Raw genomic sequence first — 26,001 nt, forward strand, 5'->3', positions numbered from 1 at the left:
CGTATATATTGTCAAGGAATAGTATTGTTTATTTACTAAATATATTGATCAATCATACAAAAGTACGTACAATAAAAACACGTTTTGAGTCCAATATTACAACACCCATCCGACATTATTACAAGGGTGAAAATCCCCAAATTTAGACGTTCAAAAAAATGCCGATCATGGTTTGGGAGAGTCCTCGATTTTTGAGGATGCTGATGTGAAAATAACTGGGTTTGTCGGATGGTCCCTCACCGTCAAGCTCAGCACTTCAGGCCTTGAGTAGTGTCCAACCACATCAAAATCAAACTTTGCCCTCGCTATTTCCCCCAAATCTGTGTTCACCACTATCAACGATTTTAGCTTGCTTTCCACACACAACAGAAATAAAATATTCTGAGAGTTCAACCACAGTATATTTCACAATGCAGAGCACCCGACTTCATTATACATAGACACACTATAGCCTCTTGGTTTTATTTCGTGCCTGGCCCAAGAAACAGAGAGAGAAGAAAAACTAAGTGGACTTTGATGCATTATGTGTTATGTTTGGCAAAAGAAAAGAGAGTCATTGGATGGTTATCGTATCTTTCATTGTTTCTTGCAAGGCATGACACATCCCCCTAAAACATGGTTGCTGCGAAACATTGTAATGCAGTTGAAGTTGAAGCAGCAATTATGAATAGTAAACAAAACAAGCATAACATACCAAGATCTGCCGAGATCAGAGCCTCCCCCTCGTAATTTGGTCCAGCCAGAACAGCCCCTGAAGGTGATATGATGACACTGCCCCCAGCGCACACAACAGAATCTGGTGTCAGGTCCTCTTCTGTGCCTGAGAAAACATACTCGGGAGGGGGCGGGTAATCTCTCCTTCTACAGAACTGGTTTGCCGACAGAACAAAGCATCCACCTTCTAGGGCAATGTGGGTCATAGATGCTTGCCACACATCCCTAGCGTCAGCTGTAGGTGCGCAATATATCTCAACACCTAAGAAACCAAGTTCCACATGTTTAGCCAAACCGAACAAAACTGTCTCCACTCTCCCATGCTAATCAAGTAGCCTAAAACAAGTCATGTAAGTTATAATGGCTCGGTCATATTTACTGTTGGTCGTGCATCATAGTGTTTGGTATCCTGATATTTCCTATTCCAGGTTATCTTCTCGGACACAATAGAATTTAACAGAAAAATGTCTACCTTTTGCATACATTGCTGTCCTCAAAAGAGGCATTTTGTTCTCCCAGCAAATGGCAGCACCTATTTTTCCAATGGGAGTTTCAAAAACTGGGATGGTTGATCCATCCCCAAATCCCCAGATAATCCGTTCCAGCGCAGTCGGCATAACTTTCCTGTGCTTTCCGAGGTAACGACCTTGAGAATCAAAGAAGAGAACAGTGCAATACAGTGTGTAGCCATCTCTCTCTATAACACCTATTACCAAATACACCTTATACTTCCCGGCCATTGCCGCCAATCTATCAACTTCAGGACCTACAGCAACATCATACAAGCTAGTAAAAAGTTATGCCTAGAGTTCCATTGATCCCAATTCAATGTATAAAACTATACCCAGACTAAAGAAAGTAACGATAATAAATTGATTCTATTCGCTGTTTCTAGTTGGAGACTAAATAACTAACCAAGAAATATCCTTAATAATCTTATCCATATTAATTATCAACCAAACTTCAACATTACCTTGATTAGCAGTGAATATATAAAATACTACTAAAGCTCCAGAAAACATATACCCTGACACTGTGAGTCACAGTCAGATCTATCTTTTACGAGCTTCACAGAATTTGTACCAGCAAATACTATCAGCCAGTCATAAGTCTTTACCTGGCACATCAATGGCTGCAGCATGATACTTGCGGAACTCCTCTTTACCCTTAGCTGTCCGATTTCCAATAGAAACACCGAAGTTGGAACCACGGGGATAGCCACCCACAAACGCTTCTGGAAACACAACCAGCTGGGATCCGTGGCTCGCGGCTTCAGCCAACAACCTCTCGGCCTTATCTGCTTAAGCGTCGAGCAATCATGAGCGATTAAAAAATAAAATACCATTCCCCCGCAATATAACATCGGCATTTCAACAAACAGCAGTATAGTTCAAGGAGGAAGCAATAACTCCAGACATGTACAGATCACACAACACATTCAATTCACTTGAAACAATTCCAAGCACCCAAAGGATCATTTTTACTGAAAACAGACAAAAAAAATCGATTTATCAGTAAAAGAAAGAAAAGAGTACAGGGATTTCTCGGAGTCAAACAATTTGAAACCATGAGAATCCGGGTCAATCAGTGACACAACTCATTTGAAGAACAAGGAGAATGAGGAGGAAGCAGGACCTAAAGTGGCGGGGGTATCGTAGAAGATGGTGGAGGCCTGAACCACCGTGGCTCGGACAGTAGTGGCGTTGTTATCGGAGCCCATATCAACCTCGGCGAACAAAGGCCCATCGTTGACAGTTTGACTAGTTACAAGCGCCATGCCTTGCCGGGTTTCTTCTCCGTTGTCTCTGGCTTTATCGGAATGGTTCAGCCCAGTGGGCACAATTGATTGCATAATACTAATTGAACCTAGACATCTTTACTCCATTTTAGTCATTAAAGAAATACATCTTTCACTCTCCAGGAGGCTGAAACAGCGTCTTTACTCTATTTGGATTGCACACGAGAGGGTTCTAGATTTTTTCCATAACCTTTCCAACGTCAGTTCTCTCTCTCTCTCTCCTACTCAGCTAATCAGCTTCACATGCCTTGGATGAAGTCTGTGGATTGGCCCCGAAAATCAGTGGGCGAACATTTTTCACGTTTATGGAGAAAAAGAAAACAAAATACGTAATTCATCATAGGAAAAATTATGACAAAAAGGCCCCAACGGACGAGGAGGATGAAGCACCAGCAAAAAAGCCCAGTGCCTACCCTTTATGATTTTCCCTCTAAGAACAATAAAAATAATGAAAACAAATTAGCGACGAAATCAAAAGATGAAGGTTTTTTTTTTCGGACTCAAAAATCAAAAGATGAAGTTTGAACCACGTTCGAATGGTTTGGCCAAAAAAAAAAAAACCACGTTCGAATGCACAAACAAGATGAAGAAAAAAGAAGACAAAAAAAAATCCCAACAGATTGCGTCATTTTCTTCTATCAAATGACAATCAAATTTACAAAAAATTCGGAGAAAACAACTTGGGAAATTTATTTTATTATTATAATAATAACTTTTTTACAAGGCAAAAACTTTTATTTTCTTTTATTTATAATTATAATCATATTAATATTTTATTCTTTATACATGTAGTATTATGTTTGCATATAATATTATTTTGATTTAATTATTATATCTCTAATTCCATCCACCATTTAATTATTTGAACACTAATGATAAGTTGAATCATTAAACACTGAGAAAATAATAGGATTGAGAAAGCAAGCTTTAACTTTTGGGCATATGTTCCCCCGAATAACATCTCATTTTATATAAATATAAATTTTTACAAGTTGGTAAATAATATGACTGACTGTTCAATTCATTCCACCCAGTTAACTGAATACATCAACATAATGTTCAAAGTTCAAAGCTACGCATATTTCAGAAATAATGGATGCTGCATGCTTTATGAGTTTTGCAATTAAAGGAGGTTGAAATGAAACTCCATTTCTTTCCTTTAAATTATGGAAGGAAACGGACCCTTTTTTAATAGAAAACTTATATCATAAATTCAAAACAGCCATTACAAACAACAGAGTAACTAACTATCCCTCATCAACATTCGCTTTTTCGTTGAGGTGGAGGAGACGGATCCTCACAAAAGGCTATTGAAGTTTTGATATCGACATAGCGTAATATCGAGGATACTTGATGCGATGAAATAATCGCAGCTATTATTTCATTGGCAGAAAATAATTTGCCATTATATGTTTACCAGAAAAAAACAGAGAAAGAGTGTTTTGCCCTGCTTTAAAAATTTCACTGGCAAGTGGTGTGTGTGTGTTAGGCAACTCTTCGCTGTCAAATAGATGTCCACAAGCCATTTGTTCGAGTCCAGTTAAGAAAACACAACGCTGATAGCCCTATATATATGTAAGAGAGGGTGGATTTCTCAATCGACTATATGAAATGACACAAAAGAATTAAATATATTGATGCCGGAATAATAGACGGGTAGGAATCCAGCATAGGGAACTCGAAGAAGAGCGCTTTTGAGCAAGTGATCGACGATAACTTGGTGGGTTTCTTTCTGGGGAGGAAGTACGCGGCGAGGGTGATGATCCCCAGAGGGAAGTACACTGACACTGTGACTCGGCACTATCTTTCGCGAGCTTCACAGGAATATATGAAAAAGACGAGGCTTAAGGTCTTGCTCTGGCATGGTGGTTTCGTAGATGTACTTCGAGAACGCCCACGTTAAGAGGGGAAAAAAGGGCAGGAAAGACGTAGTCGTGTTCACTCTTCTCAAACCAATTATCAGTACACAAATCATGACATCTTATTTTTCAATAACTTGAAAGAAATTTTCCATATATTATTCAATTTATTTTTCGCAGCATTCTTTTATTATTATCACAATGACTTTTTTAACAAGACCGGAAGAAACTTTTCTTTTCTTTTATCTTTTGTCAGCATAATTATAATTTTTTATATGCTCCTATACAAGCATTATTATAATTATAGTCCTACTAATATCTTTTTTTTTCCGAGTGAAAAGGGAATTTTATTAACTCAAGAAATTACAAAAGGCTAAGTACATAAAAGGAGGGACAAGTTTCTAGCATTCAGAGTATGATCACTTAAGGATAAAACTACGACTGATGAGCTTGGGTGGGTTCACCAAGTTCAAAGTTCCAAACGCGATACCTGACCCAAGTTGGGTTGGATTTTCTGGTACGTGGATTTTCTTGCTGCCAGTCATTGAAGGGATAGCAGCTTTTAAAAAACTACGAAAATAATAGGAATGAGAAAGCAAGAGTTTTAACTTTTTGGTATATATGTTTTCCTCAAAATAACATTTTATTTTATATCGATATATATTTATTATGAATGTAAAACTATGAATTTTACCATATATAGCATATAGCGTATGCTATTCATAAATAAGTAAATAACACGACTGACTGTTCCGTTCATTCCTCCCAGTCAATTAAATACACCAATGTTCAAACCTACACGCATTTCAGAATGGTTGTGGCATATTTTATGAAAGTGGAAATGAAACTCCATTTCTTTTAATTTCTTTCAATTATTGAAGGAGATGGATCCTGATAAAAAGCTATTGAAGTTGTGAGATCGAGATTGTCTTAACTAAGCGTAATATTGAGGACACTTGATGCAGTGAAATTAAAGCTATTATTTCATTGACAGAAAATGTTTTGGCATTTTCACCAAATTAAAAAGAGAAAGAAAGTTAGGCCTGCCCTGCTTAAAAATATCACTGCCAAGTGGTATATATTGGGCAGCCTTTCATTGTCAAATTTATGTCCAACAGCCATCTATTTGAGTCCAATTAAGAAAACACAACATTGAATTTCAATGGAACCAGTTTTCTGATAAGCACTGAAAACTCATCGTATCTAAATCATTTATATCTAATTTGGATGGTCCAAATTTAATTTTTTTTATTTTTACTTTTTTAAAATAATTATTTTAATGGGTATATAATCTAAAATAAAGATAATCTCTTAACTATTATTTTTTTAAAAATAATTTTCACTTAAAACCAAAAATAAAAACAAAAAAAGAATTAAATCTAAACTATCCAAATAAGATCTAAATGGCCCAGATATGATGAGCTTTCAATGCTCATCACTCTAATGAGTTTCCAAACTCGCTAGAGATTGTGCATTTCTTAATCAAAGAAATGATGTGTGAGAAGTAAATATATTGATTCCATCATATGGATTTTCATAATAATATCAACCACATGATAAACAAAATCAATTTCGGTGCTCATCATTGTGATAAGTACCATAATGCTCATCGCGCTAGTAAAATTTACACGACTCAAACTTAATTTTAAAGATCTAGATTTAAAACTCTCAACTAATATTTTTTAAATAAAAAATTGTTTTTAAAAAATTTATAATTAAAATATTATATTTATTTTGGATTATTTACCTATTAAAGAAAATTATTTTTTTAAAAAATATAAACAATTAAATCTCAACCATTAATATCAAAACTTTATGTTTGAAATTTGATCTGCTCATTTCTAGGATGAGCATGAGCGTGGAAACTGGTTGCATGATAAACATCATTTGACCAAACCCAGTGGGGGCATGGAATTAATGTCTTCTTAGCTTCTCTGGCCGTATCCTTTCCTTCCCATCTAACCAAGAGGTATTAGGTAGCGACTAATAAATATATTATCCAGTCCTGGCTCCACTTTCGCAACCTTCATGGCAATAACGCAATGCAATATTATAAGGACAACTATGGCCTCCCTCCTCACCGAAATCAGTAAATAGCAAGTTTGGCAGACAAAGCTCTGCAACACTTTGTCGGGCTGGCTCATGGCTACTCTACTCTCAGCTGCTGCCAGAAGGTAATAACATACTCCGGCTTCCTCTCCCACACTGAGATACCTTTTCTTCATTCTCGATTAACGATTCACACACAGACACAGTCAGAAAAGTATTAACTCGTACTTATTTAATAAGCAGGTTAGAAGGGAAGGTGGCGCTGATCACGGGTGGCGCCAGGGGGATTGGCGAGTACACTGCCAGACTCTTCTCCAAGCACGGAGCTAAACTGGTGATCGCCGATGTCCAGGATGATTTGGGTCTCTCTGTTTGCAAAGACCTATCTGATTCCTCCTCCTACGTCCACTGCGACGTCACCAAGGAAAAAGACGTCGAGAACGCCGTCAACACGGCGGTTTCCAAGTACGGGAAGCTAGACATCATGTTCAACAACGCCGGAATAATAGACGGGCCGGCATCCAGCATAGCGGACTCCGAGAAGAGCGTTTTCGAGAAAGTGATCGGCGTTAACTTAGTGGGTTCTTTTCTGGGAACCAAGTACGCGGCGAGGGTGATGATCCCCAGAGGGAAGGGCTCCATAATTTCGACGGCGAGCGTGAGCGGAATCATGGGGGGTGTCGGCACATGCGCGTACATTTGTTCGAAGCATGGGGTGATCGGGCTGATGAAGAACGCAGCGGTGGATCTTGGGAGATATGGGATTCGAGTGAACTGCGTGTCGCCGTATGCGGTTCCGACGCCGATGACTAGGACTTTTCTGAAGATGGACGATGAGGGAATTGCAGAGCTCTATTCTAATCTGAAAGGGACTGCTCTTGCGGCCCAAGATATTGCAGAAGCAGTTCTTTATTTGGGCAGTGAGGAGTCCAAGTATGTGAGTGGTCATAATCTTGTGGTGGATGGTGGCTACAGTGTGCTCAACGCTGGCTTGAGCAATTATTGATCAATCTCTCCAGATTCTACAATTTTCATTTACCTGGGATGCTTCCTCCATCTGAATCATCATACTGCGACACCATCCGTCTCGCCAGTTCATGTCAGTGAATTAATCTCTTATCACTCCTCGACAGTTTGGGAGAAAATTGATCTAGATTGAATTTTTTGTTTTTTTTTTGTCGTTATCTTAAAATAAGAAGTTATATAAAAAATAGATTTGTGTTTAATAACTTCATATCATTCGATTATGTGCAGTTTATATACTTTAATATTCCTTTCTCTTTTTTTTTTTTGGGTAACACGGTCAACTAAACTCAATACTTGAACGAGATCATAGTAGCAGTGTTAGATATAAGGCCATAAAAGAAGTGACATGTTGACTTGGACTTAATCATGATTGGATTATTAATCCTTAAATTTGCCCCGACAGATTTAATACTTACTGGTTTTCAATGCCTTGATTGGAATCACCTGTCTCTTGACCATCATTTGTTTTGCTTAAATTACATAAACCTCCATTCTATTTTTAAAATTTATATAAACCTCTATTAAAATTAAAATATATATTACATAAATCTCTCTTATATGGTTGAGATTTTACTTACATTCATCCAACAATTAGTTGACCTCTAGGTTTGACTTTCAAACTTTTATTTTGATCAAAACATCCCTCCTCAATATAAACTTTATTTAAACATTTATGTCTATCAAAAAAAATTATTTTTGACACAACAAAAATTAATTATAATACATGTAGTTTCAAACTTTTTAATATGTTATAAAATTTATTAATTTTTATCATATTATAGCATCTATAATTTTAGTTCTTCATGACGTATTAAAAGCTTATTTATTTAGGTTTCTTTTAAATGGGTAGAAAATATTTTAGATTCATGTTTTTTTTATCAGATAATATAAATCATGTGGGTTTGGAACATCATATGAATTATTTAAATTTATAATTTAAAATTTTTTAAATAAAACTTTTTTTAAAACATTTATGAGTTATTTGATCGATTATCTATTTATTTAAAGAATTAATCAACTTTTCATTCAATTTTTTATGTTTACATTAACTAAATTACTCTTTTTTTTTCAATATGATAAAAACATTAAACAAATAACTATTTATAAGAAATAAAAAATTAAAGTAAAGAAAAAAATCTTAAATTCTTTAAAATAGTATTATGAAGGGTAAATTAGTAAAGAAAAAGTATTTCACCATAAATTCTAATTAAGAAAATATTTTTAATGAATTTAATAGTCTAAACTTGTATGTATGTTTTCAAAATAAAAGGAGATTCGTGTAATCAGGGTAAAATGTAAGTAAGGCTAGAGTATTTTACTCTTCTAATTTTTATTCGATTCTCAATATAATTTTGTTGTTTTACTTTTCCAAGTTATTTTGTATCCAGGAGATAGAACATAAACTAAAAAAATATCTGGATGGAATCAAAATTATTGTTTTAAAAATATTTTTATGACATACGAAATAAATAAGTAGAGAAATTTATTTCGATTTACAGAAAAATGTTTTTAAAAAATGCTTTTCATGGTTACCAGACATCCCCTAAAAAACATATGCACACTCAATATTTTATGAGTCACTGAACTATTTGTCATGCTAGAATGACCCCATGTTATTTGGCCCGCAGGGCGTTAAATTGTCTTTATATAAACAATTTTTCGACCTCAATACCTAAATTTTCCTCCACAAGCCAATGTATACGTTACTGATATATAGCACATGATAGCCTGTAAAGGCTTAACATAAACTCACAAAGCAACAGAGAAATGGAAAAATATTACTCCCTCTGGTCATTATGAAACCTATCTTGTAGTATAAATTGTATTACAAAACGGGGAAAAGTATGCATTACTAAGAATCGGAAACGTATGTCATTAACCTGAAGATAATCCATCCACCAAAAAGGATCATAGAGTGATCCATATGTATCCAAACATAAATGGACAAATGGGCTTACAATACAACTATAAATAGGCCAAGGCCCAGCTACCTAACTCTTACAGCACACAAACAACAGAGAAATTTAAAGTTGACAAAGAAAGTGTTTGGATTAGTATCTTAGGAATGATTTCATGAAATGTGTAGGCGTTTTCTCAAGTGCTACACTGCAAACATCTTTCCATATTAGGAATTTTGGTGACCAGGTGTCCGGTTACACTGTAAAAATTAAGAAGTAAACCTCCCATCTCTTAATTAATAAAAACAATTGTTTCTACAACTGATCCTGATGTAAATTTTATACTTTCTCTCAATTATTGTATTTGCTACCTATATTTTTTTCTCTTAGTTGAATAATTTAACTTCACTCTATTAGTACCATTAACCATGCTAAAAGAGCTAAATTTAAAAAAAAACCAAAAAAATAAAAATTATAAAAATTGTTTTAGTTTTGAAGTGATCTTTGAATAAAAAATCTGTTGCACTGAATATGTTAAACGTTTTTTCATCTATTTTTCTTTTTTTGGGTTCTAGCTGACCTACCGCTTGTGAGATTTCCCATCTGGAACAGCCAAACAGGCACTTCTTGTGAGGCGCTTGTTGCGGACTTCTGGTGTTGTGAATGCCTCGGGCGGCAAGGGACCAGGTGACGTGGCAATGTTCCCAGAGTTTTCATTTCATCCCACGGGAACATCCATGGTCCCAACCGCATGCGATTCATCATTTGCCGCGTCATCTTACCGCCGTAAGCAGTTGCCAATTCCTCCCACAGTCAAAAAGACAAAGTAAATAATATTCGAAGGTTGTATACGGTGCTGGCCGGGGCTTACAAAATCATTAGAAACGGAATACAACCCTAAATTATTTTTGACTTCGATAGTTCCGATAGGAGCCGCGACCAGCAAATTCAAGTCTTTTTACTCTCTGATTCCAGAAACACTGACACTTCTTGGCAGATCTCGAATCGGTTCGCTGTCACCTTGGGGGAGCTCGAGTTTGCTTCGATAATGAATATAGGGCTCTGTCGGCTATATCGATCGGTAAGTATTTCTCATGTATATGATTTCTTTCCTTTCATGCAGAAATTGATACGGGGCAGTTCTTCGTTGATCACCATTTTTACCGTTTTCTGGGACTCCCCGTAAAATGGAGACTATCCTGGTTGGCCGATATTTTCACTATCCAGCATAGCAGATATCCTAATTTGAAAATTTTTTGAATGTGCCTCACCGGATTTAACTGGTTGACTTTTGTTTTTCGAAATTCGGAAATCGAAATTGCAAATATTACTGGACGCGATGGGTATGCCCCCTCCCCGACCCCCAAAAGAAAGAAAAATTGTTGGTGAGGGGCTTTTGCCGTGAATGTTAGAACTTGCTGTTATCACTGGTACGACAACCTTCTCTCCTTAAGGGAGCTTCGGATTTTTTCCCCTTTCTTTCTGGCGTGATTTTAATAGTGCTGCATTTTAGTTTTCCTATTCTTGTTAGGTCACATTCCTACAAATGCTCATATTCTTTAGGGTTTTTTCTTTCTGGTTGTTGAGCAAAGTGACGGGTTTTAGATGGTGCATTTGTTCCCTTTTCAGCAGTTTTAATTGCTGATATTAAATTGTTGTTATCCGCAGGTTTTCTGTCTGTAATTGGTAATGATGTCGAGGCCCATGTTGCTTGTTTTCTTGCTGCTTATACTTATAATCACTTCTCAGTTTGAGTGGAAACAGCAGCTTGTGGCCGATGTTGATTCAAATCCCAGTGTATCTCAAAAGCAGAACCAGATTTCGAAAAGAGAAGAAACAGTTAAGGAGAAGGTATTATAGCTCTACCTCTTCCTTCATGTATCAATCCAAAACTCTCTTTTGATGAGATCCACCCCCCTGCATTGAATTATTACTATCAATTTTGCATTATATCTTTCCAAAAGATCATATAGGGTCATGCTTACAAGCTGCTTTTCCACCTGAATGATGCTTAATATTTCATGTTTGTTATGTATAATAAAGATCTGAAACTACAATAGAGATTATTTATAATTTTTTTAATCACCTAATCACAGTCTGCACCTTTGTCTTTCTGCATTTCGTTGTATGTTAGTGTTTGTGTTTATGCTGTCCTTAGATGTATTCTTTTCATTATTCGGCACATGAACTCTGGAACGTTGTCAGTTTGTAATTGTATTGCCTCCTATTGACAGTGCAGGATCATGCTCTTTTTGCATTTCTTTGTTGTCCAATTTTTCTTTAGTGGGAGTGGTGGATAGGTGGTTGGTTTAACCTTCAGCCTTTCTTTTGAAAACAAAATGTGGAAGGAACTGTAAGATAATCAAAATTGCATTGAATTTGGATACTGTGCTTGGATTAATAATCTGTTAATTTTCATACCTCTTATTTTATTTCCTTTCATATTTGTTTCTCGACCCAAGGGCTGGCCATGTTTCCTGATTCTTTACTATTTCTTTTGATCTGTCTTAAAACCTGGCTCTTGGAGTAGTTCCTGCATGCGAAAGATTGTAAATTTTCTACTCCCAATACTATGAGTTCAACAGTCTTGGTGATCCTGTATATTACCGAATTTAGGCAGTAATACAGGTCTTGTTTTGAGTTGGATTGCTTCCAGTTGCATATGTAAAGAGGCACACCTGTTTATGACTTGCTAGCCACTGCTTTAGCCATTTGCTTTACATGATAATCTGTAGTTTTCCGATATGAAATTGAAAGGATGAAGTTTCTTGGAAACCATCAGGAGGTTTTGTCCTTTTTATCCCTTTTCCTTTTCTTTTTGCTGATGCGAGATGAAAATTCAACATAGTTGGGGGTTAAGAATTTGTCAGAGAAGAAAATAAAAAATCTTAGAAATGAGTAAGCCTAACCTTATAAAGCTACCAGTTAGCTTATAACTTGTCACCAGCTGAGATTGTAGTAAGCTTGAAGTTAAACCAGTTTACCCGTCGCACTGCTTTGAAATCGGTAATATGGAACTTAATGATATAAAATAGGAAATAGTACACTGAATTATTGAACTACAATAAAATATACAATCAACTAACATTAGTCAAACCAGTTAGTGAAGAAATGGTCTAGCCCTTTTATTTTGATTTTGTAAACAAGGGATCCATGACTTGGGATCCTAATTCTAATGATTATATATGCAAATGGTCCAATTGGAGGAAGAATTTCCTGGTGCATTTGGTTTAGCGCATTGTTTCAGAAAATATCATTCTTTTGTCATTGGTGACAGCTCATGCCTTGTATGCTATTCAAATGCTATCAGACTGCTGAAAGTAGTGCGTCCATTGACCCCAGAACAGGTTCTACCTAGATGGTGGACACATTTAATTAGGTTTGAATGTAGCTCATTGTCCCGTTTGTTGAGGTTGTCTACATACAGGGAAATTAAATTAAATGTAGTAATGTTGGTGATGAAATCACATTAATTGTTGGAAAATATTACCTCTGGTCCTTAATATAAGATCTTGTTTGATTTTCAATTTGGTCTCAAATATAAGATTCTAATCCACTTTCATATTTATTCTTTTTTTCCGAGGTAGTCTTTATAGTAGTTTTATATATTAAATATTTCATCAAATGACACTTAATTAGCAAGGGTATTATAGGGAAGATAACACTTGTCTATTATAAACGACTAACTTAACTAATTTTCTTATTCTATTTAAATTAGTCAACTAGTTCTTATATTAAGGACCAGAAGCAGTATTAGAAACTGTTAATACGCAATGTTTATTTGCCATTGAAGTCTGGAACCATATGTAAGCTCCGCAATGAAAAGTGATGTCCTTCACAATTTCCACTCATCTAACTTCAAATACCTGATAGCTAAAATCGAAAATTTGCAACCAAGCAAATTTAGCTGCTGGTTCTCAGGATTGGCCGCAGGGCCACATCATTCTTGATCCGATAATCAATGCATGTTTCCTGCTGCAGATTATATTAGTGCAAGAGAAGAACATCCGTAGACTCAATGAGCTTGTAAAGCATCTCCAGGAACAACTGCAACAGTGTAGAAGCAATAACCGAACAACTAATGGTACCGTGACTCCTCTGACCGAGCGCATTCTTGAGCTTGAACGACAGCAAACTCTTGAGGATTAGGCTGAGACAACAAGCATGTCTGATACGCTCGTCCCTACGTTAAGTTGTAATTTGTAAAGTTTCTCTTCTTTTTTTTTTGGCAAAACTGTTTGTCTATTCGTTTGAAAGAAAAAGGCTGTAATAGATTTGCTTCCTCATCGGAACAACGATAGCGATATCATTTAAATGTGAGTCCCACGTTATTCAAATGTAAACTGAAAGGAGCGGTATCTCCTTCTAATCCATGTTTGATAAGGCAACATAATATAGAACGACCATTTGGGTCGAACATTCGGAATTAAATTTGAGGTTTAAAAAGCTACTTTTTTTTGGGCGAAAGAAACTGTTTCGGCAAAAGAAACTAATTACGCGGAGGATAAAAAACAGGGAAGCTGAAGTTCATCCTTGAAATATTATGAGGGTCTCGTGATTTGGCGAGATTTTTTTCTCTTGAAAAAAAGTGTGTATCTCAATGCTCGGTGCAAGCGCTTATCTTATAAGCTTTTTACTATTCATTTATGTCTGATTTTTTCAGGGAAGCATTGTAAGATCGAAGTCTTAAATGCCGTCCCCTGGTTGAGTTTCCATCTCAATGTTTCGTTGACATTTTTTATTACTGATTAATAGATTAATAGATGAGGGGGCCCAGCGGAGGGGGGAGGATGCATTTAGTCTTTTATATTATTAATACCTTTCTTTTTCTTTTCTGCCAATTATATTATTAAGACCTTCAATACAAGTGATTCTGAAAAGAAATTAAAATTTTAATTAAAAAGCAAATAAATTTACCATTCATTCTGTTTATATTTTCCTATGTATCTTTTTGTCAGTACACTTGTATGTATCTTTTTCCTCAATGGACATACGTATTCTTTGCCGGTTAATTCATAGTAAGAAATTCACAAAAGGTTCAAGTCAACGAGGGAAGCCTAAACTGTATTACGCACGTAATGGCAATAAATTATGCTACCGAACAGATTGTCTTCATGAATTACAAAAGCATCGCTAGCGAAAAAAACAGAGAATATGAATAGTGTGTTATACTACCTCTAATTTTAAATATAAGAGCTAGTTGACAGTCCTAAATATAAAACTCCAGTTCATTTTGTCTCTCAAATTATAATGTGTTCTCAAAAATATCTCTATTGATTGCAAGGTACTTCTGCCCAAATGTAGTTTCAAAATACATGATTGAATAAAGGTAACTTAAAGAAGTTAACACATATTTGTTACAAATAACTAATTCAATTAATTTTTTTAATATTTTTAAATTAGTTATTTAGTTTTTATATTAAGAAAAGAAGGTAGTATTACGTAAGAATTAAGACTTATGAGTTATTCTTTTGACCTTGAAGATTTATGATTTATGAATGAGTAAATTACTGACCTGCTATAGGCATTTGTTTTATTAAAACGTATATTGTCTATTTATTAAGAAATGTAGATAATGTTACTTTAGAATACAACTTAGCCACTTATAATATACAATTTTAGCATTTTCACTTTTTGGTTGAGTGCATTCTTAGAGAATGAAAAGATATTTTCAAAGGCTGTCCCTTCTTTTTTTTTTTATGCTGAGCAAAAATTTGCAAAGGCTGTCTTATTTTGCGTGAATAATGAATTTGGATAAACAGCATTCAATTATGATGGTTATCAATTGGATAGATATTCTCTAACAATAATAAGTTGTAACGTTTCAATTTTAGATAATAAATTTTAGAAACAAGTTAATAAATAAAATTTAAATTTCAAAATCCAAGTCATATGTGCGAATGGCTTTTCCTTTTGCCACTGAAAAAAAAAATCTTCTCTCTTTATATACCCTTGTGGCTTGTACTACGGACCCAGTTTCGCTGCTAAGCAAGATGATGAGCACTGAGAGCTCATCATTTATGCGCACCGTTTTAACAAAGCCAAGGACGAGTTCCCTCTATTTAATTGCCATGCGACGTCGTTCTCTGAGATAAAGTTAACGAAGTTCCCTCCATTCAAGGCAAGTTCTATTTTTTTCTATTTTAATAATATGCAAGTTCCAAATTTTCGCTTCTCTTCCTCTTCGAAGAAAAATGCCCGGGCCAGTCTTCGATCAAAGTCCCCTGGGAAAAACTCAAATGTTTCAACAGAAACCTCCTCCGCTGTTGTTTAAGGGCAGCTTTGGTTTGGATACCAACTCTCCTTTTCAGGAGGCAGCCATTCAAAAAAAAAAGAGAGGATATTTTCTCAATTAAAAAGCAAGTCTAAATCTGCTGCAAAGCACAATCACGGGATGTTATCGTCTCGGACTTTCTGCAGCTCTTAGACTTTTACTTTTGATCATTTTAAAGCAGCTGCTTCGGTTAGTCCTGTTTTTTTCTAGTGTAATGAACCTTTAAATCTGTATCTCTATTTAATTAATGCATTTTGCCTTTTCATTAAAAAAAAAAGGAAAAATACCAATGGCGACTGTCTCAGCAGAAGCAGAAGCTAAATTAAAAAAAAACAAATGTCTCTGAAAGATCAAGGCAATGAATTTTTCAAGTCAGAGAAGTCAAAGTCGCAGCACTTTACACCCCAACTATCAAGCAAGATCCTTCAAAACCTACTCTTTATAGGCACCTCCTGAAGCATCTTGCTGAGATTATTGATCAGGTGTTTACCTGCACATGAAGATGATGCCAAAGAAGAAGGGGGAACGAAGAGAGAGGATTGAAATCGCCCGCACCTTCAGCATTTTAGATCGCTCATCATCCAACGGTCAAGATCAATTCGAACGTTAATGAAACGGTGCGTAGCGATGATGAGCTCCTTGTGCTTATCAAGCTGCTTCGCACTGAAACTCGTTCCTTGTATTACTTTTGATCCTGATTATAAGACCTTATTTGTAGATTATAAACAAGGTCTTATAATTAAGACCAGGGTAGTATTATTTATTCCTTTTCTAATGAGTCAATATTTGTTCTGGCCAAATATCTGTTGCGTAGCTTGGTGTTTCACCATTATTACAAATTGCCTTGTAAATATGATTCCATATTCAGTATCCAACCAAAATAAGTGTTTCAAATTGAAAATGTGGGAATCCGGTCCATGCCCTATCTTCTCTTTTCATTTATTCTCCTCTTTGTTTCTGCTCTCACTTTAAACTCTCCCTTCCACGTACACTTCGCTCTCCATAAATAATTTCAGATATCTATGTATCAAAACATATATAAGTACATGACAGATGGGTACATTTCTCCGTATCGAACATTACATAAGAAGAGTTCAACTCTACGGTTAATTCATATTTTTCTTTAACTTCCTTGGCAGAAACACGAAAGAAAATGTTTGCAAGAGTAAGAAGTATCCGATAAGGGATGAAATGTGGTATTAACTAATAACTAACCACAATAAATATATCCAACAACGAATGGATATCAGTAACTCTCAAACAAACGCGAGATAGAACTTTGACAGTCTTAATTATAAGTGGCAACAGGTAAGGCATACAAATATGGGATGGATCGAGTTGGTGTGCAAGTAACAAGGATCTCGTGTACGGTGGACATATTATTACGATTAGCTACATGCAATTATCAACTACATGAATGGATCTGTCAACTACAATTTCTGTTGGGCGTGATGTGATTCATGAGACAGACCATCTACTCTCTTCAATCCTTATTACCACTTACGTTATCTAAAGCCAGCAGTTTTGGTTGATGAATTTCTCATAATTAATACCAATCACAAAACCTCCTCCTCCCTTTTTTGTTCATGGGCAGTTGATCCAAGCATCATTGAATGGCCACAATTTGTTAGTCTTTTTATGTCTTTAATTTAGTATGGTGATCACTAAAAGCAGGGTGACAAATACATCTCTACTTTTCTGTGATTAATTTTAAAGGTTATCCACTTGATTAATGAATAGTTATGACTGTGAAAATGATTTGTATTTCCTCTTCTCGTCAAACACTTGCTTTTGTTTTACGAGGACTCTAGCAAAATGAACTTTCATATATATGTCGACATTAAGGATCAACGAAGTAGGAATACTAGAAATAAGTTGCCTCTCCTGTATTGTTTATATTCTCCTCTACTCGTACTCGCAAATTAATTTGATTATTAAAGGGCAATTAGTGGTCTCTATCTATACCATCCACTATATAATCCACCCTTTGAATCAAACAAAAACACACATACACAAAATCCCCTCTTCACATCCAGCTATCTACTCCTGCAATTTTGACGCGACCCCAAGTTGTTCCTGTGATCTCCGTCAATTATATTAAGGTATTCTCAAAAACTCATCTCTATTTTTTACTCTGTCTAAATATTGAACGCATGTACATGTGGGAAAAATTCATGACCCTTCACAATATGCATTCAGGTCTGTGGCAATGGAGCCTGGGAAATTGTTGAGCGGTGAAAGAGGAAGAAGAAGTCCGAGGCTGGATCTGAGGCTGAACTTGTCGCCTGTGAACTCATCGTCGGAGATAGTGACGTGGTCAAACAACTCGTCGGAGACGACGGTGGAGGGGTCATCGTGCGTGTCTTGGGAGGCAGAAAATGAGAGCGTGGAGACAAGGTCGATGCAGCTCGTAGGTTGTCGGCGGTGCCTCATGTATGTTCTGTTATCAGATGTGGATCCTAAATGCCCCAAGTGCAAGAGCACCGTCTTGCTCGACTTCCTCAACGACGATACCTCCTCCACCACCAAGAAACCAGACAACTAATTAATGGCGTCAATTCTATCATATCCATCTGTATGTGTCCGTCAGATTATTAAGGTAGCAGAAACTTTGTTCATTTGCCTTATGAATCCCACTTTTTGACTTGTGATTATTATACATGCATGCTTTTCATCGTCTTCTTTTCTGTTGGTGTTTCCTTTCATGTGAGGCATCAGAGAGGATGTATTAAAGTGCAGAGATTGTTCAAGTTGAATTATAAACTCCATATTTTCTAAACTCCAAAACTGATCTCTTTTGATCAATTAGAAGGGCTTTTGTTTTAAAAAAAAAAAAAAAACTCGTCTGTGACTTCAGATATTGATTCTAAATTATTATTCATCTAAGATTTACATCGGATATGTATATAGTATAGTATGGGGTGGGGAGTACTGATAATCAAGTTTTTTACGTCTTTAACTTCTAGTTCTAGATATGTGAAATTAGTGTATTTGTGTAGGAGATTCATGATATGTAGACAATTGCATATATTTAAAATTATGAATTATACACGTATCTTAATATCGATAAGACGATGGGAGTTAGTGTGGTCGAAAAAGATTAAGGATTTGTTTGGATTAGTAGTAGGAAAAGTAACTTATTTAATTTTCAAAAAAGTTAGATTGAGTAAAAGTAATTTAAATTGTGTTTGGATTGGATTTTACAAAAGTTAATTTATAAAAGTTAGATTAGATAAAAGATTGTTTGGATTATGATTGAATAAAAATAAGTTTAGTTTGTAAAATTACCAAAATAGGTATGAGCTTTATTAAATAATGAAAAATGATTAAAAGAATGAATTTACATAATACAATGAATTTAGTAAATTTAATTTATAAAATTACTAAAATGAATATGAGTTTTATTAAATAATAAAAAATGATAAAGAAACAAATTTACATAATACAATAAATTTAAATTATTTTAATATGAAGAAGTGAAATTTAATGACTTAAATATATTTTAAAATCTTAGAGATATCACAAAAAATTATTATGAATATAAAGTGAAATATAATTTCAGTGGATAAAATAAAATATGACCAAATTAGAATTTATTGTATTGTGACGCGGTTAAACAAAATAATTACATAATTATTTAACTGATAAGCTATGGATAATTTGATATCTGATTATGTGACGAACACGATTCATATGCGATGAAACTGTGATGTTATATTTGAAGACGATGCTTGACCAGCTCATCTTCTCCAATTATAGTATCACTTTCAGCTTTTAGGAAATAGTTGTCCAATCTCAAATATCTCCTTATAAAGTTATGAATGGTCATTATTGTATAAACCATGTACACTCGTGTTTGTAACTCTTAACTATGCATATAAGGTTATTAATGACAGATCAAATATATATTAAATAAATGAAGCATATAAGTACGATAAAAGGCAAAATCGATCCATCAGAAAGGCCACTGCTCTACCAAAAATCATCAGCAAACTTCAACTGATATGCGGTGGATTATCAAAGTAATAACATTAATTGAGAACTGTTACGTGTTATTCAAATTGTTTCCCCACACGCCTAAGACAAAGGAGACGAGCTCGAAGAGAGGAGATGCGTGAAGTATAAGACAGAGGAGAGAAGTGAAGTGTTAGACAAAATGAGAAAGAGGAGAGAGAATATTCTTTTGAGCCACCAATAATTGTCTATAAGCCTGATTAGCTAAAGCAATAAGTAGGAAAAAAGAGTTCTAAAAAAGCCGGGGTCAAACCAAATTTTAGCCTTTTAGTGATATGAGTCAAAAGCTTTGCCAAACACAACCTAAGTTTGAGGGCGGTTTGTTTTTCTCATTTAAATTTAAAATGAGTCTTTATTAATCAATTTAAGTCGTCTGAACTCCCGTTCCTTAATTGAGTAATTCAGAATTTAATTTCTGACGGTTAAGATTTCTATCTTAGTGAAAAATGCCCCGGGAGAGAAGCCAAAAAAAAAAAGCTTCTGTGTGTGTTGGGGGGGGGGGGGGGAGGAACAATGAATAATAAAATATGAGAGACATGTAATGAATGAATGAACGCTCAATTTTTATTTTTTGGGTCAGAGAATGGATGCTCAAAATGACGACAAAGAAGCATAATTAGAGCGTGCGCCAGAACGAAACATTATAATTATGAGCGCTCAATAGATAATTATAAACATCGATGATCACTTTTAAATTTAAATATATATAACCTCATGTTTAGAATTGTATATAATCCACGTGCGCAACATTTATAAAAGAATATTTAATTTAATGTCGTGGCCGCGAAAGGAATCCGAGCTTCATCACACCGTCTTATTTTAAGGAAAATCACTTTGACGTCGTGTATATATAACAATTTAAAATATAGAATTTTCTATAAATTTTAATTGCAAATAAATTTAATATACATCTGAAATTCTATTAACTTAAAAAATTCTCTCTGCCGGCAAAAAAAAAATCTCCCTCTTCTTCTTGATCGCCAAAGCCATCACCGTCATCTTGCATTGTAATTATTTCAAAGTAATTTGATTATTTTGAAAACCTTTTTTAATATTTTGAGGAGTTGTCTGAGACTTGGAAGTAATTTTCTCCTATTTTAAGCGAGATAAATCACAAATACTTTTAATCAATTTTTTATTTTAAAATAAATGCTAATCAAAAGTCCAAATTTTTTATTTTAAATGCATTTTTATTATTTCTCATTTTTCCCCTCTCTTCCCCCTACATGTAAAACTTTATTCATCAATACGAACGAAATGAGAAAAAAAAACTATTAATTATCCTAACAACTTTTTATATTTTAAACCATAATTATTTTTTAAAAATTTTTCATATTATGGGGCAAACAGTCTGCTTAAAATTTTGGCGACCATCTAATTTTAGTGAGGGAGGCTGAAAGCATAACTAGCTCACAACAAACCTTCATGTCAATTCTGAGTCTCTTGCATAAGTCAGAACCAAAAGTTTTCTAAAAATGCTAACTCCGTTTTTTAATATAAGAACTTATTTAATTTTTATTTTGATTCTAAATATAAGACCTCCAATCGATTTTATTTTTTATATTTATTCTTTTTTTTAAGATAATCTTTGTAATAAGGATAGTTTTAGTTAACATAGTTGATTAGCAAAAATATTTTAGGAAAAAAATATCTATTTATTACAAATAACTAACTTAACTAATTTTTTTAATCTATTCAAATTAGTCAACTAACTCTTATATTAAAGACATAAAGTAGTAACAAATGATGTGAGCGACTAGGCTAGGCGGCTATTTTTTAATTTTTAATAGATATTAATACTACTATGGAACTAGGATGTGTTTTGGTGTTCATCAATCTAGACTGTTTAGAAAAGATCTTTATTTTAAGAAATAAAAAAAATTAAATTTGAATTGTTTACATTGGATTTATCTAAATTTGATGGGTTTTGAGTGTTCATTAAAACCCGTTACTCATAATTAGCACCACGCATTCATTCCTATGCAACTATTTATCTTTAAATATAAAATCTAATTAAATTTTTTTAAAGATTAAAAAATGAAATTAGTTAATTATTATTATATGAAAACTGTATACTTTTCAGGAATAGTGGAAATTGTTAAATTTGTTTAAATTTCTGAAGATATATAGAACTTTGAAGGCAGTGTGTTGAAAGTTCAAAGCGGAAGTGGGTGGTGCAGGTAATTTGGTCAACAACTGGAGCGCCGTCTGGACTCTGGACTGCGGAAGATAGCTCTACTAATTGACGCACACATGCTGACAAGTGAGTGCGGAATTATTAAATAATATCTCCGGTACTTAGTTAAATAATTTAAATAAATAAAAATATTTGTTGAGTTAGTTATTTATATTAAATAGATACTGTTTTTTTAAAATATCTTTACTAATTATGTGTATTGATTAGAATTACTATTTGATGGAATATTTAACATTTATATTACTGCAATGACCACCTTAAAAAAATAGATAAATATAAAAAATAAAATGAATTAGGATCTTATATTTAGAATCAAATTAAATATTAAACAAATTCTTATATTAAAAATAAAAGACAGTGTTAATAATAAAAGTTAGCTGTAAGAGCACGCGTTTGATGCCTCTCTCACGGCCTAATTAACATCCTAATCATCACGATCAATCATGCTGCCAAATTCCCCACTCCTCGCCAACTGCTTCCTAATCATTCCTCAGCCCTGCTCCCTTTTTTTTTCCCAAAAAAAGGAAACCTGTTTTTAAGACTCCGCACCTAGAGGTTACTTACACCGCTGGTGGGGCGTCTTATCGTCTCTTCTGTTTTCCTCCTCCGATTCGTAAATCTCAGGACATTCTCTGCTCTTATGTTATCCACAGCCTCTTTGCATACATATATTGCTATTATCATAACAATTTTCTACCTCAAGAAAGAAAGTTATATACATTAATTTTATTAAAATCATGCAGGCATTTATTTTAATTCCAAAAAAAAATATTTGTATTTTCATACGGAAAGAATATATCAATATAATTTTAAATGAAATTTTTAAAAATATACACCATATAGAAACCTATGTAGGCTCTCGCCTTCCTATAAAAACTTATAAACCCCGCGTTCTTTACACTCTATTGAAACTCGTACAACTTCATATTTAGGAATGTACTGAGAGGGGTGCCTGGTGTCAGCTAGACTATAAATTCCAACAAATCTAATGAATTTTCATATCTAACAAAGTAGTTAACTGGTAATATCGTGTAAAAGCAGTTGACAGTCTGTATTTTATTAGCTAAAAACAACGACTAACAGTAGTCTGCTTGTTAAGGTAATTTTATATAATTCTGGGGATGGTATGGTACAAGGTATGTTAGTTATTGGAAAGAATCTTCAAATAGGTGATATAAGGAAGGCGAATTATCACTGAAATCAAGCAACTATTAATTGTTTTTTTTTTTTTTTTCACTTGGCCAGAAGGAATTGTCCACAAATTCAAGTCCCTTTAACACCTGTCTTGTCTTTGGTAACAGTGAATTGATAGCTTTTAAACACTGAGGGTTTGGATGTGTATTAATTCAGTCTTCCTTATTTCGTTATTGTTCATACATCACATCCGGTTTTGGGGGGAATTTGTAAACATGATTAGTAAAGCCAAGGGGATGTTTCTTAGAAATTGGGAAAAAGCGGGTGTATTATATACGTGTGTCGGAAAACTGTTACGTTATATAAATAATTGCTTTGGGGAAAGACGGATATTCCCAAAGATTAAAAAACCCGGATTAAGTAGGTAATTAATGGATTAAAAAAATGAAGGAGGGTGAAGATTAATTAATTAATAATGAATGAGAGCGGAGGAGGCCATCATAGACTGGGTCCGTGATTGGACTCTGAACATGCGTTTGCTCAGAGTGGAGTCAAAATTGCTGGACGCGTTGAACTTGGTCAGTTTACACTCACGTTTCACAACCCACTTTTCTTGCCCCTATTCGCTCTACACTTCCTATCACGCCTCCTCTCTTCCCCACTTTCCAAGCAACATCTTCTTCCCCCTTCCCCGCCTTCGTATAAAAACCCTCCCCTTCTTTTCTCTCTTGTGCGTAGCAACCCTCACCATCGGAATCCCACCTCCCTGATTTTCTTCAGCCTCTCCTTCTCTTCCTTCTCCTTCTTCCCTTCAACATCACTCATCATCGCCGCCCTGCTTGCTCACCATGGTCACTGAAGATCTGAAATCGAAGCCCATCCAGATCCGTGAAGTATGGGCCTCTAATCTCGATGCTGAATTCCGACTCATCCGCGAATTGATCGATCGCTACCCTTTTATCTCCATGGACACAGAATTCCCCGGCGTCATCTTCCGCCCTCAGGTCGACCCCGCTATTCCTTACCACCACCGCCAGCTCCTTCCCACCGATCACTACCGCCTCTTGAAGGCCAACGTTGACGCCTTGAATCTCATCCAAGTCGGCCTCACCCTCTCCGATGCTGATGGCAACCTTCCCGACCTCGGATCCGAGAACCGCTTCATCTGGGAGTTCAACTTCTGCGACTTCGACCTGGCGCGTGACTCCTTCGCCCCTGATTCCATCGACTTGCTGCGCCGGCAGGGGATCGACTTCCAGAGAAACGTCGAGGACGGAGTCGACTCGGCCCGGTTCGCGGAGTTGATGATGTCGTCGGGGCTCGTCTGCAACGAGTCTGTGAGTTGGGTGACGTTCCACAGCGCATATGATTTCGGGTACCTGGTAAAGATCCTGACACGACGGAGCTTGCCGAAGGGGGTGAAGGAATTCTTGAGATTGTTGAGGGTGTTTTTCGGAAATAATGTTTATGATATCAAGCACATGATGCGGTTCTGCAAGAGCCTGTACGGGGGGTTGGACCGGGTGGCCAGGACCCTCAATGTGAACCGGGCTGTGGGGAAGTGCCATCAAGCCGGGTCGGACAGCTTGCTGACGTGGCACGCCTTTCAGAGAATGAGGGATATATTTTTTGTAAAGGACGGACCGGAGAATTATGCCGGCGTTTTGTATGGATTAGAGGTGAAATGTTAATTAAAAATATATAAAAAAATAATTGGTTTATTATTTTATTTGTTCAATTAAAAAATCTTTCCTCTGCTTTGAAAATTGAAATAGGAATTCCGAACGAATAATTTGATCAGTCGGCCTGGCCTAAAAAGAACGGTCAAATTGGTTTCAGGCCAGCAAGTTGGTCATTAAGAAAAAGAAATACTCCTCCGATCTTTATTATAAGACCCAATTTGACTTTTTATTTGGTCTTAATTATAAGACCCAATCCATTTTGTCTCTTATATTTATGCATTTTTTTCCAAGATAATCCTTATAATAATGATAGTTTTAGCCAATATACTTAATTAGCAAGGATATTTTAGGAATGACAACACTTATTTATTATAAATAACCAACTTAACTTACTTTCTTAATCTCTTCAAATAAGTCAATTGGGTCTTATAATTAGGACCGGAGGAGTAGATGGGAATTAGCAGAGAAACCGTCAATTGTAGGAATCTGCGATTGTCCGGTTCTGGGAACCGTTGATCCACTTCCCTGTAACTGATCCTGGGAGTTCTCATTGACATCGACCCCCAAACAAAATGGTGCTAAGTAAATTAGATACTAACAATTGAGAGACAGCTGGTAGCATATACTTTTATATAGTATTTTTAGCTAATTTATATTTTAAATATATTTTTTGAAAAGAAATTCTTATAATTTTGAATCGATATAACAATTGTTACTAGTGCTGCTTTTCTTTTTTGAAAAGAGAAATGATGATATACTGTTGTAGATAAACACAATCCACAGGAATAAAAGAGAGAATATAAGCCTATCCAGAATCCACGGTTTTTTCCTTCTTTGCTTTTGGCCATTTTTTGATGCGTGCATGAAAAATATTTATTTTGAAAAAGCAAAGATGTTACTAGGCAATAACATTTTTGGGGGAAAAAAAAGACAGGGAGGGGCAAATATATGTTGTTACTTTTTTGTTTTTATCCAAATATGTTGTTTACCTTTTTTGGCCTCCTTTTTAAACTTATTTAAGAAGGAAAGGGGAGTCTCTTTCCTCTCAGACCTTTTCTGGAAACTATATACAAAGAGAAACCATTTAATCTATTTTTTAAATGTTTGGTTTATTTATATATACTAATATAAATTTATCCACTAAATTCTGAAAATCTGAATCCACTTCAAATTGAGCTAGAAAACCAGGGGCCGGTTGAGGTCTCCCAAATTACATTTTCTTATTTATGATAAATGATACTCCATTTGTCCATTTTGTCCATATTATCTAAAGATAAAAATAATAAATTTATAATATGTGTGTGTGCAGGTGGGAAACAAGAACAATTTACATGCATTAAAATTACAAGAAAACAA

The 26,001-nt window shown here is 35.1% G+C and overlaps 5 protein-coding genes across 7 annotated transcripts; 4 read left to right on the forward strand and 1 right to left on the reverse strand.

Annotated features, from left to right (window-relative positions):
- Positions 1-6: 6 nt before the first annotated feature.
- Positions 7-2,672, reverse strand: LOC114762808 (bifunctional nitrilase/nitrile hydratase NIT4A). The gene is made up of 5 exons (XM_028952394.1): positions 2,350-2,672; positions 1,832-2,011; positions 1,187-1,480; positions 695-976; positions 7-320 (listed from the first exon to the last, which is right to left on the reverse strand). Exons 1-5 carry the CDS (start codon positions 2,564-2,566, stop codon positions 166-168), a joined length of 1,128 nt encoding a protein of 375 aa, XP_028808227.1. The 5' UTR covers positions 2,567-2,672; the 3' UTR covers positions 7-165.
- On the forward strand, positions 1,969-24,669 carry LOC114762809 (probable CCR4-associated factor 1 homolog 9). Of its 2 annotated transcripts, XM_028952396.1 has the most exons (3): positions 1,969-1,973; positions 16,244-16,253; positions 23,908-24,669. In XM_028952396.1, exon 3 carries the CDS (start codon positions 23,929-23,931, stop codon positions 24,652-24,654), a length of 726 nt encoding a protein of 241 aa, XP_028808229.1. In that variant the 5' UTR covers positions 1,969-1,973; positions 16,244-16,253; positions 23,908-23,928; the 3' UTR covers positions 24,655-24,669. The 2 variants fall into 2 exon arrangements, with proteins under 2 accessions (XP_028808229.1, XP_028808228.1); XM_028952395.1 differs by lacking the exons at positions 1,969-1,973; positions 16,244-16,253 and having other exon boundaries at positions 23,711-24,669.
- LOC114762811 (secoisolariciresinol dehydrogenase-like) lies at positions 6,391-7,561 on the forward strand. The gene is made up of 2 exons (XM_028952397.1): positions 6,391-6,545; positions 6,664-7,561. The coding sequence occupies exons 1-2, from the start codon at positions 6,514-6,516 to the stop codon at positions 7,424-7,426; spliced, it is 795 nt and encodes a 264-aa protein (XP_028808230.1). The 5' UTR covers positions 6,391-6,513; the 3' UTR covers positions 7,427-7,561.
- LOC114762812 (uncharacterized) lies at positions 10,213-13,775 on the forward strand. 2 transcript variants are annotated; one of them, XM_028952398.1, is made up of 3 exons: positions 10,213-10,425; positions 11,013-11,195; positions 13,326-13,775. In XM_028952398.1, the coding sequence occupies exons 2-3, from the start codon at positions 11,034-11,036 to the stop codon at positions 13,491-13,493; spliced, it is 330 nt and encodes a 109-aa protein (XP_028808231.1). In that variant the 5' UTR covers positions 10,213-10,425; positions 11,013-11,033; the 3' UTR covers positions 13,494-13,775. The 2 variants fall into 2 exon arrangements, with proteins under 2 accessions (XP_028808231.1, XP_028808232.1); XM_028952399.1 differs by lacking the exon at positions 10,213-10,425 and adding an exon at positions 10,505-10,774.
- LOC114762839 (uncharacterized) lies at positions 17,828-18,163 on the forward strand. Its single transcript, XM_028952428.1, has one exon. It carries the CDS (start codon positions 17,828-17,830, stop codon positions 18,161-18,163), a length of 336 nt encoding a protein of 111 aa, XP_028808261.1.
- Positions 24,670-26,001: the final 1,332 nt, after the last annotated feature.

The sequence above is a fragment of the Neltuma alba genome, unplaced genomic scaffold (genome assembly GCF_004799145.2).
Source record: "Neltuma alba isolate B1F8T4 unplaced genomic scaffold, ASM479914v2 tig00011243_pilon, whole genome shotgun sequence".
Taxonomy (NCBI): Eukaryota; Viridiplantae; Streptophyta; class Magnoliopsida; order Fabales; family Fabaceae; genus Neltuma; species Neltuma alba.

What these genes read in the sequence shown, in the direction of transcription:
- LOC114762839 (XM_028952428.1), top strand. Translation starts at nt 17,828, where the DNA reads ATGGAGCCTGGGAAATTGTTGAGCGGTGAAAGAGGAAGAAGAAGTCCG.
- LOC114762809 (XM_028952395.1), top strand. Translation starts at nt 23,812, where the DNA reads ATGGTCACTGAAGATCTGAAATCGAAGCCCATCCAGATCCGTGAAGTA.
- LOC114762812 (XM_028952398.1), top strand. Translation starts at nt 11,034, where the DNA reads ATGATGTCGAGGCCCATGTTGCTTGTTTTCTTGCTGCTTATACTTATA. An exon ending in AAGAAACAGTTAAGGAGAAG is followed by an intron (nt 11,196 to 13,325) that starts GTATTATAGCTC and finishes TTCCTGCTGCAG; the next exon opens with ATTATATTAGTGCAAGAGAA.
- LOC114762808 (XM_028952394.1), bottom strand. Translation starts at nt 2,566, where the DNA reads ATGCAATCAATTGTGCCCACTGGGCTGAACCATTCCGATAAAGCCAGA. An exon ending in CGATACCCCCGCCACTTTAG is followed by an intron (nt 2,012 to 2,349) that starts GTCCTGCTTCCT and finishes ACGCTTAAGCAG; the next exon opens with ATAAGGCCGAGAGGTTGTTG. An exon ending in TGCAGCCATTGATGTGCCAG is followed by an intron (nt 1,481 to 1,831) that starts GTAAAGACTTAT and finishes ATGTTGCTGTAG; the next exon opens with GTCCTGAAGTTGATAGATTG.
- LOC114762811 (XM_028952397.1), top strand. Translation starts at nt 6,514, where the DNA reads ATGGCTACTCTACTCTCAGCTGCTGCCAGAAG. An exon ending in CTCTCAGCTGCTGCCAGAAG is followed by an intron (nt 6,546 to 6,663) that starts GTAATAACATAC and finishes TTTAATAAGCAG; the next exon opens with GTTAGAAGGGAAGGTGGCGC.